This window comes from Equus asinus, chromosome 17 (genome assembly GCF_041296235.1).
Source record: "Equus asinus isolate D_3611 breed Donkey chromosome 17, EquAss-T2T_v2, whole genome shotgun sequence".
NCBI lineage: Eukaryota > Metazoa > Chordata > Mammalia > Perissodactyla > Equidae > Equus > Equus asinus.
In genome coordinates, this window is record NC_091806.1 from 11,995,428 (window position 1) to 12,012,912 (window position 17,485).

General features: G+C 46.5%; 1 protein-coding gene across 5 annotated transcripts in view; it reads left to right on the top strand.

Annotated features, from left to right (window-relative positions):
* The window catches only part of CSTPP1 (centriolar satellite-associated tubulin polyglutamylase complex regulator 1), a 182,422-nt gene that overhangs the window by 149,282 nt on the left and 15,655 nt on the right, over nucleotides 1–17,485 (top strand). For all 5 annotated transcript variants that reach the window (XM_044750326.2, XM_014861320.3, XM_014861319.3 and 2 more), the window contains one exon: nucleotides 11,470–11,554. In XM_044750326.2, coding sequence (XP_044606261.2) covers nucleotides 11,470–11,554 — 85 coding nt within the window. The remainder of the gene's footprint in view (nucleotides 1–11,469; nucleotides 11,555–17,485) is intronic.

Here is a 17,485-nt window from a genome sequence, read left to right on the forward strand (position 1 = left end):
CTGTGGCTGGAATGGTCTGAGCAAGGGGTGCGTAGAAGAGGATGTGGCTAGGGCAATAGCAGGGGCCCCCATTGTGTAGACTCTGAGAAGAAGGAGGTAGGATCCCATTTTACAGATGAGAAAACCAGGGCTCAGAGAGTCTTGCCCATGCCACGTAGCTAGGAAATGAACCCAGGCCTGTCTGACTCCAGGTCTCATGTTCTTATATTATCTGTGCTGCACTAGAAAGCTAGCACATGGCTTTCCTAGCATTCCTACTCTTCTAGCAAGGTATGTGCCACCCGGCTTCAAATTACGCCCTACCTGTTCTTTATGCTACTGCCTCAACCACAGAGAATTACAGTAAGGAATCCTAGCCTGTTAGACCCAAATAGAACCCTGAGGATTCTTGAGACAACCAGTTTGTACGTTTTTTATAGTTCGGAACAGTCTTGCTTTTTAAGACTCTTTGATGTCTTCCCCTGGCTCATACTTCTGTTTTCTTAATTTTTAAATGTATAAATCTTAATTTATATGTGACAAAATGTAAAAGGTCAAAAGGGTACACAATCTTACATACTTTCAAATATATTTAACTTAGTCTAGTTGACCCTGGTCATTTAGATGAGGCGTGACAGAGGAAGAAACTGAGGCATAAAGAGTTGGTGCCCAGTTGAAACCAGGTACCTTCTTCAAACCGTAATGAGTAAGACCAGACTTTGTCTCGTAGAATACTTGTGCAAAAAAGAAATTGGGTGGGTTTGTCCTTTGATGCCACTTTTTCCTTTCTTTTTGTGTGCCTGCCAGTCTCGTGGAAAGAGAAGAATCAGGGCTCAGAAAGCCTCACCATTGTGTCATTTCCCAGGATGGAGAGCCACTGTCATTTGATTCACATTTTTATTAAAATAAGATGAGTGATTCACTCACATTACAGGCAAAGAAGCTTTTACCGGGAAAACCGTACTTTGAAAAACAAAGCTGAGGCTTTAAAGAACAGTAACTGCTAACATCAATTTCCTTTCCCAAGCAGTCCCAAAAAAGTCAGACACTCTCTGTCTCTAGCTGCCTCTTTCTCTTACCCACACATATACATATAATTATAGATACAGCACATTATATATGCCCACAAAAGACAGAAAAGAGCAGGAAAGACAAAGGTGGATTCCTCTGAAGAGATGTGTGTGTTTATACCCAACCCTCTTTCTGGTTCCTGCCGTTTTGTTTCTTAGGTCTATTTTTTTAGTAGATGGGTAGCCATAAATCCATCATCATTGGTGGAAGTTAGTGGATTCTGACGAGAGAACAGGCTGTGGTCTTTGTAAACACGCCTACATGCTGGCGACAGCTTCCCCTACTCACACAATCATCGAGAACCGGGGAACTTAGATTGTTTTTTTATTTTTAGTCTGTTTTGGTTCAACTCACCCTCAGTGAGTAACACTGTAAGCCACTGCTTCTTTTTATATTTATTTAGAAAAGCAGGAAAATGCATTTTAAGCAAATCACATGCATAATCTGTTCCACTTCTTATTTACTCTATGGCTACTTTGGACAGTGGAAAGCCCAGAGAAATAACTTTTATTGGTCTTTGTTTTCTGTGGCTAGCTTTCTCAGGAAGTCCTCATCAGATAGTTTTGCGGATAGCTTATAAAATTCCATCCCAGCTATCAACCTGGTTTTAAATTAGAAAGGAAAAATGTAGTTGGAAGTATCTTTTATGTACGTTAAATATACTTTTCTCTTGGGGGCCAGCCCAGTGGTGTAGTGGTTAATTTTGCACGCTCTGCTTCGGTGCCCTGGGCTTCATGGGTTCGGATCTTGGGTGTGGACCTACACACCGCTCATCAAGCCATGCTTCGGCAGCATCCCACATACAGAATAGAGGAAGACTGGCACAGATGTTAGCTCCATGACAATCTTCCTCAAGCAAAAAGAGGAAGATTGGCAACAGATGTTAGCTCGGGGTCAATCTTCCTCACCAAAAAAAAAAAAAAAAACCCTTTTGCTAACCTGTGTCTAGTCCTCTTAAAATTGCAGAGACAGGCTTACAATGGCTTAAAATATTTATTATTTTTGTTATGGAATTCACTGTTCTAGGTGTTTTTCAACCATAGAAGAAATAAAAGCAGGCTGAGTTCCCAGGTTTCCAGGGACCATACAGCAAGAAAGAAAAGGACATCATAGGGAACCAGCCTTGTAGTAGAAAGAGACCCTGCCCTGGAATGAGAGGGCTTGATTTGATCCTGGCTCCACCATTTACTTGGCGATTTTTGTCTCTTGCTGGGGTTCATTTTCCTTGTCTATAAAAATGGGAATAATACCATTATCCTCTCTCTGCCCTACAAGGTTCTTATGGGGATCCAAAGTGACAATGCATCTGAAAATGGGGTTTGCATAATTATACAGTCTCTCTACAAATATGACTCATAGCACTTTTAATAATGAGATGATAGAGCCTTGGCAGTGCGTTGACTATCAAGGAAAGAAGTGTGCACCTGGCCTCAGGCAGGAAGTCTGTTATTCACTCATCAATAAGAACAAAGGCAAGACGCAATAATCATGAGATAAGGAATAAGATTGTTTCAGCCACCTACTGGCTGGAGCTGGAGACCTTGGATGAAGTGTACCTTTTGTTACGCAGGTGCCATCCCACCTGTGCGCCTCAAATGCAGGAGAGTAATAACCAGGGCAACTCCTGGTTACTGAGTGCTCACCTTGTGCCATATGCTAGCCCTTTAAATTTACTGTCTCTGTTTTTTAATCCTCTCTTTTAATTCTCTCAGAAACTCTTCATGATTAGCATTATCGTTATTCATACTATTATAATCGTTAGGATTAGTATTAGTCTTCACTTTCATTTCTAACTGGCTTGCTGAATGTCACATGGCTCGTTAGCTGAAGAACCAGGGTTTGGATCCTGGTCAGCTGATTCAGGAGCCTGCCGTCTTAACCGTGCACCATGTAAGATGCACATAGGGCTTAGGGCCAAGGGTTTTTACGCTGTCTCTATAGGGCCCTAGTTTGAAAGCAGACCTCAGACCTTCTCTCTCAGCCACCTCGTCCCGGCCCCTCTAGCCTGGGCGAGGGCTACTGAGAGAAAGTTGGGTAAGAAACACTTTGTTTTTACCTATGTTGTACTTTAAGTTTCATTATAAGATTTCCATTGGAAAAAGTGTATCTGCTTAAATTTTTTTCAACCCTCGTATACCACAGTCCTTATTGTACAGGTGAGAAACTGGAGGCCCACAAAAGGTGTGCCCAGAATAGTGTAGTTAGTTCTTTGCAGAACTCAGATCAAGTTCTTTTCTCTATATCATGACGTGTCTCTGGTAGAACAGACTTTCCCCCCCTCCAAAACGACATGAGAACCCTCATTCTGGCCGTAAAAACCCATGTATGAAATTAAAAATGCTGCCTCTTTTTCAAAGGTTGAGTGAGGCACTCCGGCTATACCACCACTGAAGGGCAGAATGTCCCCCTTGCCTCAGTGACCGTGAGGAGGGCCTGAAGTTCCTTCTCCACCTTAGCTCTTGTGCCTGTTAGCCACCTCTCTTCAATTAAAAACAAGCGTGCTCACAGGAGTTTGTGACAGCACCCGCTTCCTCCCGGGTGACACTGACACCTTGACTCTGAGGTCTGTTTCAGAAGGCACGCGCTGTCCTCCTATTTCCTGACGAAACAGTGAAGTAGCAGCACGGGGTGGAGCTGGACGAGCTGGTCTCTGGATGGAAATGAATGGCGGTGCAAATGCCGGGCTTGGAATACCTTCCAAGATGGGCTGCCGGGCCCTTTGGGAGTTTACGGTGCCAAGATCCTGCTCCACGTTTTGGTGTTCAAAGTGGCCTCCCGTTTCCTCAATAAACCCTCCGGAGACTGTGCCCGTGCCAGAGCAGCTAGCCCTGCGGCTACTGGAGAGGGGCTTCTTTTCTCCTGGCACTGGTGCCTCCTTCCACAAGGCCATATGGCTGCCAACCCTGGGCATGTGCAGCCTGTTATGTTTCATGTCATCAAAGCTAAGACAGTGACCTCCCCCAGAACCAAGCGTTGTCTTGGTCCTCCAACTCTCAAGGGCCCCATCATGATGGACAGAGAGGGCCACACCCCAAGGGTCTGACCAGGTATAGGGGCTTCTTATCACAGCAGGTCAGGCCTGTGGTTCACTCCCACAGTGGTGAGCAGGGATGGTTAGCCTAAAACCTAATCAGATTGCTGTCATGTGCCATTCGTGATCCTGGGGGAAGAATTTCAGACCCTCATTAGAAATGCTCACAGTTCTTTAAATCCTTGTATAATATACACAGCTCTTGGGGAGTTGCTTTTGTTCATTCTAAAAATTGCCGTGAAATTGTTACTGTGTCTGATTTAATACTTTGCCTAGAACATACATACTGGTCAAATAGAAACAGTCACTTGATGTTGGGCTTAGTCATAATAAAATATAAAACTAAAGAGTCTTGCTTTCTGCCCCTTTTTGAACACACTAAATGTGCCCTGGGGAGTAGTGAGTTGGCAAAGGATAGTGTTAATAATGGCCCAAGGACTTTACCCCACAGGTGTCATTGGAAGCCACTGCTTCTCATTCCTTCCGTAAAATTATTTCCCTCTCAGTAAACTATCATTTCCTTCCATTTTATAATATGAAACAACAGTGCTGTCAAAGAAGATAAAATGTAAGAACACAGCCCACTCTTCTTCTGGGGCTTTGCTTGACAGGAACATAGCCCTGGGATGTTAGAATCTTCCTGTGACGTGCAGTACCAAGGGCTGCATGGGGAGTGAAGCTGTCGGATGTCTTGCCGCCTTCCTCTCCCTGCCCCCACTGTCCCTCCCTGCCCGCTCCTTCCGTGCAGAGAAGCGCTGAGGAGTATTTACTCAGCTGTGGACTGGTACCAAAGCCTCAGTGCCCCGGGGATTGGAAGGGGTGGTATGGTCGTGCCCCGAACTGTCCACGTCCTTCCGAGCATCTCTTGGCAGAGCAGCCCGGCTGAGGGTGTGTATCATTTAGAGCCTTCACAAGCCCTGCATAAGAGAACATAAAAATAATTGCAGCTGAAAATTGGAGAGTCCACTCATGGGCTGCGGTGTTCTCTGGCTTCTGTGGTGGTTCGTATTGAGATCATGCAGCCAGCCAACTAGAGGTTGTTCAGTCCTCTGGGATTCCCCACGGCTTGGTAGCATTTCATTATCTCCAGCTCTTGTCCCAGCACTGGCTCACCCAGCCATCAGCATGTGGGCACTCACACAAATGAATCCACACTGAACCCCATTACATCCCCCATACTTTTGGAGCTAAAAACCCCTTGATTCAGGCTCTGGGGAAGGCTTTCTCTGAGTAAAGGACAAAGATATGACCCTCATTCCTTCTGTCTGGTGCTCCTCCTCTGATCTCCTTTAGTGACCCTGGAAAAGGCACCATTTCCCAGGAAGAGCTCTTCTCTCTCCCTCTTCTCTCTCCCTCTGCTCTCTCCCTCTGGAGGGATGCTCTCCGTCTGTAGCATCTGAGTCTACAACCACATTCTGCCACAGTTCTTCTGAGCAAATGTTGTGGGCACACATGGTGGTCTGCGAGGAGTTTGTAGAGATGACTGAGCTGCCCCACAGAGCTTCAGAGGCAGGAATTTCCAGAGCAAGAAGGCAGGCCAGATGGGGAAAAGACGAGAGGAGATCTGCATCCTTTTTTTCCAAGAAAAGAGGAAGTGAGAGCGAGTTAGTCCTTGCGTATAGTGGGCATCAGTAAGTTCTGGCTAGATTAATTTTCTCAGCCAAAATAACCCCTTCTATCACTCCCTAGGATCAGAGTGGAGATCTCTAACACAACAATATTTTGAGTCAGGGCTGCTTATCTTGAAAACTACAAGAGCTGTAACAGTGGTAAAGTGAATTATTACTAGGAGGTAAACCCTAGACTACTTCTGACCTTCAAGGTAAAATAAGTGATACAGTTTTATGAAAATAAATATTCAAGCTGATTAAATTGCACACTGGATGAGGTGCTAGGAGTCAGCCAGCCCATGAAATGTGTGCACCTGCCGTGATGTTTTGTGTTTGCTGAGAGTTATGGTACCTTCCAAACAGGACAGTTTCCATTTTCAGCACCTTACAGCTCCTGGCATCTCCTCATGCCCCTCGAACTTGGTAGACATCCTCCTGTGCCTGGACGCTCCCCATCTCTGTGTTCACACGGTGACCAGACCTTTGTTCCTCCAGATTTCCATCTGGGTCACTATGCGATGCATGTTTTTACACATTCGTTTCTTCAACAAATATTTACTGCTATGTGTCAGGCATTGTGCCGAAGGCTTTAGTTAAGTCCAAAGATTTCTCAGTTTCGGGACTTCAAGTTTTAATCAGTTACTAATTATAAAATAATACTACATTTATTGAGCACTTTGCTAATTTTTCAGAAAAATGCCTTATGTATAAATGACCTCATTTGATTTTTACAACAGTCCCACTGGGTAGGTACTGTGGTTAGTCACATTTTTAAGATAAGTAAACCAAGGTTCAAAGAAGTTGAACAGCTTGTCCGAGTCGTACTGGTGGTAAGTGGTGGAGCCAGGTTTTGAAGCCAGGTCATCCGACTGCAAAGTCTGGGCTCTGCACTAACACAGTGGGCCTGTCCCACTACCCTGCCCGTTTCATGTGGCCGCCCGAGGATATCTGTCTGTCTAACTTAGATACAGAGTGTGTCAGTCCCCTGGCGTGAGCAGTCCCACCATCGGGAGTCCACTCCTCCGCAAACCCGCTGGACCCCACCTGCTAGAGGAGAGCCTGGAGCTCGGCAGCCTTAGGTCTAAATCGTAGTCCTCCCTCCGCCTCCTCCTCCCAGCTCTGCTTGCTAAAGAAAGTAATCAACCTTAAAGAAACCCTAGTTTCTTTATTTCGAAAATAATAACAGCCAATACTAACAGGGCCATTGATGGGCCGTTTTTCTAAGTACTTCACCTTAACTCACAACAACTATATGATGTTGGTACTCTCATTATCCCTGTTTTATTTATTTTTATTTTTATTTTTGTGAGGTAGATTAGCCCTCGGCTAACATCTGTTGCCAGTCTTCCTCTTTTGGCTTGAGGAAGACTGTCGCTGAGCTAACATCTGTGCCAGTATTCCTCTATTTTATGTGGCATGCTGCCACAGCATGGCTTGACGAGCAGCGCTAGGTCCACGCCCAGGATCTGAACCTGCAAACCCTGGGCCGCTAAAGCAGAGCACGTGAACTTAACCACTACGCCACTGGGCCGGCCCCTCTTATCCCTATTTTATAGATGGAGCAACTGAGGCGTCAAGAGCTTAAAGATCAAGTAATTCGAAATCAGTGGCCAAGCTCGGATTTGGACCCAGGCAGTCTGACTCTACAGTCCGTGCCACTAGCCCAGTGCTACACTGTGCTGCCTCTGGAGATGATAGAATCAAGGGTGTAAAAACCTCCGGCCCAGAGCCAGGCACACAGTCGATGCAACCATTGCAATGTTTGGAGTAAGAAAGTTTAACAACTCTGACCACCCACAAAAAGAGAAGCGCCGCTTTGTGGAGAGCGTTCTGATTTTGATCTTGTCCCAAAGCCTTCTCATGTCTTTGCCTTTGAACTTTCAGGACCTGCTGGCTGGAGCTTTCCTAATTATGGGGGTTCCTTTAGAGGAGGCATCTGCTGGTGTACACCGCCTCCCTTCCCTGCGCTTGCCAGGGCGCAGGGCTGCGGGCAGGTGCGCAGGGAGGAGAAATGGTGGTGGAGCCGCAGCACAGGTGTCCTCATCCCCACCCTCCCGTGGCCTCCGGCCCAGCACAGGCTGTGGTGCTGGAGCCCAGTGCTTCCTGTTGACAGTAATTAGAACCTTTCAGACTCAATTTCTTACCTGAAAAAAATCCCAATTCACTTGAGTTGTCTCCTTGATCCAGTTCACCTGGAGCTATTTAGTTCCTGCAGTTTCTTTGGAGGGGAAAACAAGCTCTTAAGCCTTCACACATTATGGCTGATAAGATCAAGGTGCTGAAAGGGTAGCTGGACAAACTTTGGAGCCAGACTGGGGTTTGAATTCCAGATCGACCTCTTCAGTGTGCACAACCTGAGTTTGGGGGTCTGTGAAATGGGGAGAACCATGGTGAAGATTAGATGAGGTGACACATGTCAACCCCTTGGAAGAAGAGTGCCTGGCCCGGAGTCAGCGCCCAGTGAATGTTAGCTGTTAGCATGATCGTTATTAGACCCATCAGCCGTCTGCCCGCCTTCTTTCCCTCCCAGCCTGGGTTCTTGCTCCGGGAAGCCAAGTCCCCTTCCTCTCCCTCAGGCTCTGGACCCTTCTGTCCTCACTCCCCAGATTATTTCCTCCCTCTAAGCCTCCACGTCCTTATCTAAGTGGGACTGGGAGTAATGGAGTCTACTTCATCAGGTTGTTGTGAATGCTAAGCGAGCTAATGCAAGCCCTGGGCACAGAGCTCGGTGACTGTTCAGTCTCCTTAACTGTTATTCCTGACGTACAAAGGGCTGCCTGGAAGGGCCTTTGAGGTCTCGGAGAGCTCTAAGAGCCAAGGGGCCCCACGTAGACAGGAGCATTCAGAGTTAACGGATTCCTGAGTGTGAGCCCTGGGAGCTGGGGAGACCGCCGGCTTGTTCACCGCTGTAACGCTGCGCCTGGAACCGAGGAGGCACATGGTACCATTAAAGGAATGAATACTGCAGAAGAGTATTCAAAAACAGGTTTGGCTCAGGCAACGTGACAGAATTTCCAAGGCAAAATGCTCCTAGGTGTTTAAGCATTTAAACTCGGCAAGGAACACCTTTCTCCTCTCTTCTCTCTTTGTCCCCAGGATTTAAAAACAAAACCAGAATAGCCCCCATTGTTTAGTGTTACTCTGTGCTAGACATTCTGCCAAGCATTTTACAGGCATCATCTTTTAAAATCTTGACTTCAACTTCAGTCATCATTCCCGTTTTACAGATGAGAGACTGAGACTTAGAGAAATTGAGCAATTTACCCAAGGTTGCATACCTGGTAAATTACAGAGCCAAGGTTTGAACTCTAGCCTGTGGGACAGGAAGGGGACAGCTCCCATTTGTGCATCAGTGTTCTGATTTTGGTACAAGTCTTACCGCTCACCATTTTCCCAAATACCCACTGTACAAGCAAGGAATGTGTCCAAGTGGCAGATGCCTTTCCCCTGAAATCATCTGGCCTCGATGTCATCCAGCCACTACTTTAATAAAAGTGGAACTGCTGTCTTCCACAATTAAGGTGGCAAAAGTTGTTTATTTGCCTGCACTTCCATTCATTTCTTATCTGACTATCTTCCTCACTTTACATTTGGGAAAGTCAGGTTCCAGAAGTGGTGGACAGGATGCCTGCTGTTTTTCTGGTGTATTGAGTATTTCCGAGAGCCTCTTGTTGCACGAGAGAAGCACAGAATGATTTTTGTAAGTCATTTGTCTGTCTTTGGGAAGCAAGTGTTAAAGTACATGAGTTAGACTATCGTCAAGAACCTAAAGGGAGCCGAGGGTCTGGAAACCAGGAGGCAGACTGATTCCCAGCCTTGTCTTTCTTGATTAAATGTGAGGGTTACACAGCCATCTCTCTCTCTCAGCCTCTCATTTTCCTTCACCCTGTTTATCTTCCCAAGGATATCTTGTAGGTAATTTTGGAGATAAATGTGAATTCCTGTGAAACCCTTTGACTCCCGTAAGAATGGTATCCGGTACATCCACCAAAATTTAGCCTAGAAAAGCACTGACGATCCAAAGAAAGAACTTTCCTTTATTTACTTCCTGCCAGAAATCCCTCCTCTCTCTACAGGGAGTTCTGGAGGGGGAATAAAATGGGAACATGTTAGATTCAGTGGCTCTCCTCCCTTCCCTTTGCCTTTCCTGTCCCTCACCCCCAATCTGAGGCCAGGAGTGGCTGTCACTCCTTCCCTTGAAGAACAAAACCTCCTACCAAGCTGTGCCCGAGGTCAAGCGAGTGAGGAGAGGAAAGTGCACACCCCATTGTGGCCAAGACGGAGGCCACAAAAGCCATCTTGATCCTTTGACCTACATTGACGCTCAGTCTGTTCCTTTAGTGTCCCTGACTTTGACGGTGTGGTTAGTCTAACTCTGTGCCCCCACCTTGAATTGAGCTTTGATGAAAAAGTAGTAGGAACCCAGGCCTGTCCCTGGGGATTTGGGGTTTTTGTCTTGGAGAAGCATCAACCGAACTAGCAGGGGCAGGAGAGCTGGATTCCTGTGGCTTGGGCTAACTTAGGCCCTAAGAAACCAAGCGCCTGTGATCATCATCCTCCTTCCCCCAATGTGGCCATGCCCTCTGGATTCCCTTCTCTCACGCATTCTCCCAGTTAGGGCGGCTCCTGGGTAGCTTGCTCTTCTTCACCGTTAGCTTGTCCTTCCATATTTGAAATGCTTCGGTGTGGAATACTTGCGGACTGCTGCTGCCTGGCTGAGCTACAATCTTTTGGCTTTAGTACATGCAGTGACAAACCAATTTGAAGCATCAGTGTATGTCCTGTCCCTTGGGATCCTATGGAGCGCTCCGAGATTTGCCTCTCTGGCTGATATGCTGGGCCGCAGAGCCTCGTACTGGCTCAGCTCTCCCAAGCGCTGCTTCTGTGCCCCAGGAGTCACTGGCTGCCTGGATTGTACGTCTTGGGTCTTTGTCAGGGCCTCTTATAATAGGATGACCAGATTTGTGTGCAGGCATCCCAACGAAGCCAGCCTGCACAACACTGGAAGACAGAGTAATAACGTCTGTGGGTTGCTATGCTGTATTCTTCTCCTTCATACATCGCAAGCCTGAGTTAGCCTTAGTACCGATTCCAGATATTCTGCGGATGGTTGTCGGGCTTGTTGTGGTGAATGTTACCATGCCAGAGAATTTCAGCAGATTTAACCAGCTTTGAAAGGACTCATTCTTGCAAATTTTTATACACAAGGAAAACCAAACTCAGAAGGCTGATAAAGGCACCCGCCTTGCTCCCTCTTCTCACCCGACCATTTTTCAAACCAGCAAAGCTCCTTTGGCCAAAATGTTGTGGCTGGGTGCCTGCCACTCAGGAAAAGCTTTGTAGAAATATTGATCTTAAAATCGCACCCCACGGGGGCCAGTCCGGTGGCGCAGCGGTTAAGTTCACACATTCCGCTTCTCGGCGGCCCAGGGTTCACCAATTCGGATCCCGGGTGCAGACATGGCACCGCTTGGCAAAAGCCATGCTGTGGTAGACGTCCCACATATAAAGTAGAGGAAGATGGGCATGGGTGTTGGCTCAGGGCCAGTCTTCCTCAGCAAAAAAGAGGAAGATTGGTAGTAGTTAGCTCAGGGCTAATCTTCCTCCAAAAAAAAAAAATCGCACCCCAGGAGGTTAGTGGCTGGCACACCCTTAACCCTGACTCACCTTTAAAAGGGCAGCTCTCCTGAGACTGGGTCTGAAACCTGTGAAATGACCAAAAAGAGAGCGAGGGTGTCACATGCAGACCTAATGTGTTCCTCTCCATTTCCACTTCAGATTTGCTGACCATGAAGGAATATCACTGTTTGCTGCAATTACTGTGCCCGGATTTCCCGCTGGAGCTCACACAGAAAGCAGCCAGGTACGTCTCCTGGGCCCTGGAGGCCAGCTCGGCCTCTGTGGGAAAGAGCTTCTTAGAGAAACCCAGAATGTCTACGAGCAAACCAGCAAACCATAAGGGAAGGATGAAACCATTAGGGAGGAAACTGGCATTTGGAGAGGGGTCTAACTGGGATTTGCCCAAAAACGTAATACTCACTTTCTATATTTCCAAAGGGAAGCCAAGCAATGGCTCGTGGTTTCTGTGGGGAGCCTTAGGGTCTGCAGATGGAGTTGGGGGGTGGTGAGATGAAAAGGCAAACACACACACACACATGCACACACGCACACGCACACACACGCACAGAGAAAGCGCTAGAGGATATTCTGAGAAAAGAAGGGGCAAGAGTTGGCAGCAACTTGTGATGAAGGGGGTTGAGGTGGGAGAGCGGCAAGGCATGAAGGTGAGAAAGCCCAGTGGAGGGGAGGATACCTTGTATTATTTATGCTGAAACGAGGTTTTCAAGATTAGTCCAGAACCAGGAAGACTCAGCAGAAATACTTAGAACCCCCTAATTTCTCTGTTTGGTTTCACTGTCATTCACATTTTTTAACCAAATGAGATATTTGGACTATGCCTCAGTTAACTTTTGTTTATTTAACACAAAAGCTGAGGTAAGGAAGCAAATGGAAGTATAGCAAAAATCTTGCTTTCTGAAACATGCCAGAACAGAGGATTGTTAGGAAAATACTCTGTGTTCTACCATACATGATGGATGCATGGTGTTAAACATTTGTCCCAACCCGTGGAATGCACAACACCAAGAGTGAACCGTAATGTAAACTATGGACTTTGGCGATGGTGTGTCGATGTGGGTGCGTTGGTCGTAACACATGTCCCGCTCTGGTGGAGGGTGTTGCTAGTGGGGGAGGCTGTGCATGTGTGGGAGCAGGGGGTATGTGGGAAATCTCTGTACCTTCCTCTCAGTTTCTCTGTGAAACCGAAACTGATCTAAAAAAATAGTCTTAATGCTAATTTTTTAAATGGCCAGCTTCCCTACATCATAATGAGTGCATTTCCCTTCATGGTTGCATTATAATTCATTTACCTTAATCATCTCACTTCATCCTTATGAAAACTGTTACTTCCCATCTTACTGAGGAGGAAACTGATATATCTCGTTTTAAAAAAGGAAAAAAAAAAAAGAGGAAACTGAGGCTCAAAGAGGTTAAGTATCTTGCCTACACTTACTGGTAGCTCGTCAGGAGCAGAGGTGTGACTGGAACCCAGGGCCACCCGACTCCAGAGCTGTGGCTCGTAAGCACTTTGCATTGCCGCCTCCCTGTGTCGTCACCTCATTTCTGCTTGGTGGTTTGGCCCACTGCTACCAAAGCTGCGTTGGCCACACCGCACCAAGAACCGCCTGACTCCTCGAAGGGGCCGACCAGCTCCCCGCGGCCTGGAGAGCTGGGCAATCCAGTGCTGCCCGCAGCCGGCACCGGCCCCACACTGGCGCAGGCTGTTTGCACGTCACAGCTCATGAACTAATTTTGCCGATCACGCGCACAACCTGTTTAGTGATCACACACCCAAAATCTTGTAGATTTTTTCCCCTTCGTTGTTCAGTGGATACTTACCTTTTCCAGTGGCCCCTGGTAAAAGCTGCCGTTCAGGTTTTATAATTTTAACTTACCTGCTATCTAAAAGAGATGAAGATCTTTTTTCCTTAGTTGAAAAAAAAGTGTGGGAGGTTATCGCCTGTAATTTAAAAGCAGCCAAGTGGAGTTATCTTCAGATTTCCAATGACAATTCCCCTTTGGGGACAGATCATTTTAAGGAAGATTCAGCCCCAAAATTGGGGGGAGGGCGACTCAGCATCCTTAAAGATTTAAGATAACACTGAATAATAAAAATCAGCTACAATTTCTACATAGCTGAATAACAGAACTCAGCTGTGATCTCTAACTAGAGAATTCCTAGAGATTTCCTAAAGAAAAGGAACCATAAGAGTGAGGGTGTGTGCTCCGTGAGGGCAGGCAGGGTCTGTCCCAGCCTCGTTTGCTGCGGGATCGCTGTAGCTTAGCATAGGACCTAAGGTACGTGTTGGACAGTCCGTGAAGATGCCCCGAGTCAGTGAATAGATGAATGAATATTCCTTGTCTGCTGTTTGACATGGTTCTTATAGTCCATGGTCCTAAGTAACTCGAAGAACAGAAGTCAGCAACTATATCCTGTATTCATTTGTCCATTCGTTTATATATTCATCAAATATTTCTTTTTAAAGAGGTTTTTGGAATAAAATTCACATACCATCTAACTCATCCAAAGCATAAAATTCAACGGCTTTTGATATATTCGCAGTATATTCACATCCATGACCACAATCAATGTTAGAGCATTTTAATTATCCCCAAAAGAAATCCTGCACCCCTTAGCCATCACTCCCCAATCCCCATCCTCCCAGCCCTGGGCTACCACTACTCTACTTTCTGCTTCTGTAAATTTGCCTGTTCTAGACATTTAAAATAAATGGGCTACATATAGTATGTGGTCCTTTGTGACTGGTTTCTTTCACTTAGCATGATGTTCTCAAGGTTTTTCCAAGTTGTAGCATCGAATATTTCTTGAGCGCCGATTTTGTGCCAGGAGCTAGTCTGCACACTGGGAATACAGATATGGTTCCTGCCCCCCAGGGGGCTTGACATTTGGTTGAGAAGAGGATCACTTGGGTACTGGTCACTGCCTACCACCACTCTGTGACATGTGTCCTTGGTTTCTATCACTCCAGCCTTCTCTGGACTCCTGTCCTCCTTTCTCGTTGCTGAGAGGTAGGTGGCCACTTTATGAGGGTGAGCCTTCTGTATGCTTTTCAACCCTGCTTGCATTTGCCCCACCCATCCCCAAGACCCTTCCAAACAATCTGATAGACATAAGCACAGCAAAATTAGGGCAGAAGTAATAGAATTGTCTAAAATCCACAGATTCTTACACTTATTGATACGGAGGGGCTTCGGGAGTGCTATTTCCCTAGCTGTGGCCCGAAGCTTACCCACTCCTCGCCAAGAGGGCTACTGTTTGCTAGAAACTTCGGACCTTCAGTCTGAGGAGGAAAAGCGTTGTAGCCCGTCCCTGTCAACAGCAGTGTGAGGGAATTATGGGAATGCAAGTATAAACAGCAGGCCTGGAGTAATCCTCAGGATGCTGGCTGCAATCAGAGATGAATTCAGAACCAGGGGGAGTTGTTTTCTCCCTGTGTACGAGCATCAAGCTTCGGTGTCAGCTCTGCCTCCCGATGCCATTCTTTCCCCACTCCCCTCCAGCTGGCGTGTGTGGAGAAGAATCGCATATGTCCCAAAAAGTGCACTCTGATCGTTGAAGCTATTCTCATTTTGTCCTGGAGGTCAGGATCCCAACCTCCCCCGACACAAGCCCAGGCTTCTGACCAGAATGGCCACTGGGGGTGGTCAGGCCTCCAAGGCTGTTTCTACTGCCAGAAGAGGCACTGCCCTCTCCCGTCTTCCTGATGGGCCCTCTTTATTCAGGGCCCCGAGGTCTGGGGACAGGCTGCAGAAGGAGGCGCCAGTGTGTGATGATGTGTGTGCAAAAGAATGTAATCCACAGGCAGCTGTACACCAGAGCCTGTTCAGGGCCATGGCGTCTCCACACGCGCTTGACTTATGTGCTGCAAGCACCGTGGCCAGGCCCTGGGGCGGCAGGTGTGAGCTGGAAACACAGGAAAGGAAAGAGCAAACAGACTCCGTGACAGCGCCCAGCCAGACATCCTGTCCACCTCACACGTTCCTGCCGCAGTGGGAGGCCTTACGTCATTGCATCCCTAAACGATCACCACAGCGTCTCTGTCTCCGTCCTCCACGGCCTGGGAGGCTTTCCTGATGGTTGAGAGCATGCAACTGGAGCCAAACTGCTTTTTTTAATTAATTATTTTTTATTGAGGTATAATTGACGTATAGCTTTCTATTAGTTTCAAGTGTAAACAATGATTCGATATTTGTGTATTTGTGTATGTTGCCAAAGGGTCACCACAGTAAGTCTAGTTAACATCCATCACCATATATAGTTTCAAAATTTTTTCTTGTGGTGGTAACTTGTATTTATTTTATTTTATTTTATTTTATTTTTTGAGGAAGATGAACCCTGAGCTAACAGCTGCCGCCAATCCTCTTCTTTTTGCTGAGGAAGACTGGCCCTGAGCTAACATCCATGCCCATCTTCCTCTACTTTATTTGTGGGATGCCTGCCACAGCATGGCCTGACAAGCGGTGCCATGTCCGCACCTGGGATCCAAACTGCGAACCCTGGGCCACCAAGCGGAACATGCGCACTTAACTGCTGTGCCACCAGCCTGGCCCCTTGTAATGATGACATTTAAGATCTACTCTCTTAGCAACTTTCACTTAGCATAATGCCCTCAAGGTCCATCCAAGTTCTTGAAACGGCAGGATTTCCTCCCTTTTTGTGGCTGAATAGTATTTCATTGTGTGTGTGTCGGCATCCCACATTTTTTTATCCATTCATCCACCGATGGACACTTAGGTTGTTTCCATTTCTTGCTTCTTGTAAATAATGCTGCAGTGAACGTGCGAGTGCACATATCTTTTTGAGTTAGTGTTTTCATTTTCTTCAGATAAATTCCCATAAGTAGTATTGCCGGATCACTTGGTAGTTCTATTTTTAATTTTTTGAGGAACTTCCATACTGTTTTCCATAGTGGCTGCAAGAGCCAGACTTCTTGAGTTCAAATCCTGGTTCCACAATTTGTCAGCTTGTGCCCTTAGGGAAGTTATTTAATTTCTTTGAGCCTCAGTTTCCTCATTTATAAAATGGGAATGATAATAGTTGTAATAATTGAAGAAGTATGTCATGCACTTAAAATAATGTCTGGCACAGAGTGAACTTTCAGTGTTGGTAATAGTAGCATTGACCTTGGCCTATAAGAGCACGTGTATCATAGGGTTAGAAAGACCCGGGTGTACATGCCACCTGGGCCCTATTAACTGGATGACCTTGCGGATCTCTCTTCACTTCTCTAAGCCCTTGTTTCTCTGTCTGTAAAATGGGGGTAATAATAGTAACTGGCTCATGAGGTGGTTGTAAGATTTCAACAGAGAAAACTGTAAATTGCTTAGCATGTTGTAGACATTCAATAAATCATAGTTTCTTGCTGTTAAAATAATGTTGGCGTTATTATTATTACCAAATTTTAAAAAGATAAATGAGAAGTTCCTGACTTCCCTAAGGTAGTGCTTTCTGGCCGTTTTTTCACTTCACAACACTCAGAAGATAATATGTAACACTAAGTAGGGTAAAGACAAGGCTGCCTGTGATTAGCCCGCGGGCTCTGGCCTCCTCCCGGCTGGGCCAAGGGGACCATCACACCTGTAACCCCTTCAAGGCCCACGGCCTGGGGCCAGGAAGCTCTGTGTTCCCAGGGTGAAGACTTCAAGCCACAGTTGTCAAACCTGAGCGTGCATCAGAATCACCTGCAGGGCTTGTTAAACCGCCATGGCCCAGGCGCATCCCCAGAGTTCAGTGGGTCTGAGGTGGGGCTCACAAACTCACCGTCCTAAAAAATTCCCAGGTGATGCTGATGGTCTGGGCCACTCTGAGAACTGCTCGTTTAGAGCGTTGCAGGCCAGTCTCATTCTGGCATTTCAGAGTTGATTGTATTAAAAGGAATTGTATTTCCTTCTCTCTCTTGTCATCTGAAACACTGTTTAACTCGCTCCTGCCTTACTAAAGACCAGATTCCCTAGTGAGTAATATATGTTTAATAGGAAAAGCTCTTCTATCATGGTCTGTGCTGAATACATATAGTGCTTTGAAAGCATGTAAACTCCTAAGGAATATAGTTTTAGACATAGCAGCTCCCCCCATTTAATAATGTCACTTTTCAGCTGGTCCCTGTGTCACGAAGGCAGGAGAGCCCAATGGTGAAGGACTCAGGGGCTGGAG